The sequence below is a fragment of the Aplysia californica genome, unplaced genomic scaffold (genome assembly GCF_000002075.1).
Source record: "Aplysia californica isolate F4 #8 unplaced genomic scaffold, AplCal3.0 scaffold00656, whole genome shotgun sequence".
Taxonomy (NCBI): Eukaryota; Metazoa; Mollusca; class Gastropoda; order Aplysiida; family Aplysiidae; genus Aplysia; species Aplysia californica.
The window spans coordinates 89,520-91,415 of NW_004797926.1; the positions used below are offsets into that span (position 1 = coordinate 89,520).

Here is a 1,896-nt window from a genome sequence, read left to right on the forward strand (position 1 = left end):
TGTGTGTGTGTGTGTGTGTGTGTGTGTGTCTGTCTATCTGTCTGTCTGTTTCGCCCTTTCTTTCTTCCTGTTCCCCCTTCTCTGTCCCCCCCCTCTGCTAACAACATATATTCATATGTATCTACCCTCTATATATATGTACATATATCTCCCGTCTTTCTCTTCCCCCTCTCTCCAACCTCTTTGTCCCTTCCCTCTCTCTCCCTTCTTTTCTTCTCTCCCGTTCTGCCTTTTGGCGTCTCAGTCCCCCCTCCTCTCTCGCTCCCTCCCACCCCCCCCTCCTTTTGTCTCTGTCTCTCTACATCTTTTCTTTATTAATTTGGCGGCCATCTTGGATTTCAAGGCCTCATGGGTAACGCCCACCTTTTAAAAAGAGGCATGGGGGCTAATTTTCTTACTAAGACCTTGAAGATGGTAAAACTTCAAAACGTGTGAAAATAAACTTCCGGAGCCCACGGTAACGGGACTATAGTTTTTAACCCAACTAAATCTTTCTCTGTGAAGCACGGCATTCATGTAATGTACTGTATCGTACATGTAAACTCTCGTTTCATTTTGAAATTTAGGAGAGAACCCGAACCCAAATAATTTGCACAAGGCCCCAGTTTTTCCACCCCGTCACCACTGTTTTTTTGTTTGTTTGTTTATTTGTTTGTTTGTTTATTTGTTTGTTTGTTTATTTGTTAATTTGTTTCTTTGCTGGCTGTGGAGGGGGATGGTACAAAGTCTCTCTCGCTCTTCATCTTCTGTGGTACCAGGAATCCCCACAAACTCAGCGGCCCGACGAATGGCCTCTAACTAACTTGATCAAGAACTTTTCTGAATGTTACTGTTTCTGTACATGTGGCCGTTCTGGGTCTGTCTTTTGTTTGGCACTCCTGAAGCAGAATGTGGTTTTGGTTGTGGTTATGGTTGTGGTAATGGTTGTGATTAGTTGTGGTTGTTGTTGTGGTAATGGGTGTGTTTATGGTTCTGGTAATGGTTGTGGTAATGGTCATGATTATGATTGTGGTTATTTATTATTTTGATTATGATGTGGTTATGGCTGTGATAATGCATGCTATGATATATATAAAAATTACTTATAATCTTTTTCTTCCAGGCGCGCTCTTCTGGCAGCCAGGGAGGCCGGGGTCCCATTGATGGTTCACCATGCCCGGTCAAACGTGCTGCAAACAGGAGAAAATGGTGAGGAGGGGGGGGTATATATATATGTTTGTTTAGTAAAGGTTTTACGGCGCTCGCAACTGCATAAGGTCATAATATGAGTTCCAGAAGATAAGAGGTGTTACAAGAGAGTAACGAACATAAAAAAGAAGAAGGGGAGATAAGGACGATAGATGTTTGATAGGAAAGAAGGAGCAAACCGCACCAGAGCACCCTCCAACCACCCACGTGGATATATATGGAAGCTTGACTGTTTTGAAATGTCACAACTTCTCCTATTTTTTCCTCGTGTTTTTATCCCCATTATAATCCTCCTCCTCTTTTTCTTTCACTCCATCGTTCTTTTTCTCCCTCTTCCTCAATCTACTCATTCTATTTTTCCTCCTTCTCCTCCTCCCCTTCCCCAGTATACTTCAAAACTCAAGTGTCTTCCTCCTTTTACTTCTCATCTTCCTCTCCCCTCTCCTTAGTCTCCTCTTTAGCTTCTTCCTCCTTTTCTTCCTCCCTGGTTAGTTTCTTCCTACTTTTCTTCTCCTCTCCTCAGCCCCTCCCCCACCTCTCAATTCTCTCCAGTCTCTTCTACCTTCTCTTCCCCCCTCTTCTTCAGCCTCCATCTTAGTGTTTTCCTCCTTCTCCTCCTCCTCCTCCTCCTCCTTTTCCTCCTCTTCCGTCTCCTCCTCCTCTTCCTTCTCCTTCTCCTCCTCCTCCTCCTCCTCCTCCTCCTTCTCC

At 44.3% G+C, this 1,896-nt stretch overlaps 1 protein-coding gene across 1 annotated transcript in view; it reads left to right on the forward strand.

Moving 5' to 3' along the window:
• Positions 1 to 1,896, forward strand: part of LOC101848072 (deacetylase Oant_2987) — a gene marked incomplete in the record, with an annotated part of 31,971 nt that overhangs the window by 22,789 nt on the left and 7,286 nt on the right. The window contains 1 exon segment of the mRNA XM_005108054.3: positions 1,103 to 1,188. Coding sequence (XP_005108111.2) covers positions 1,103 to 1,188 — 86 coding nt within the window.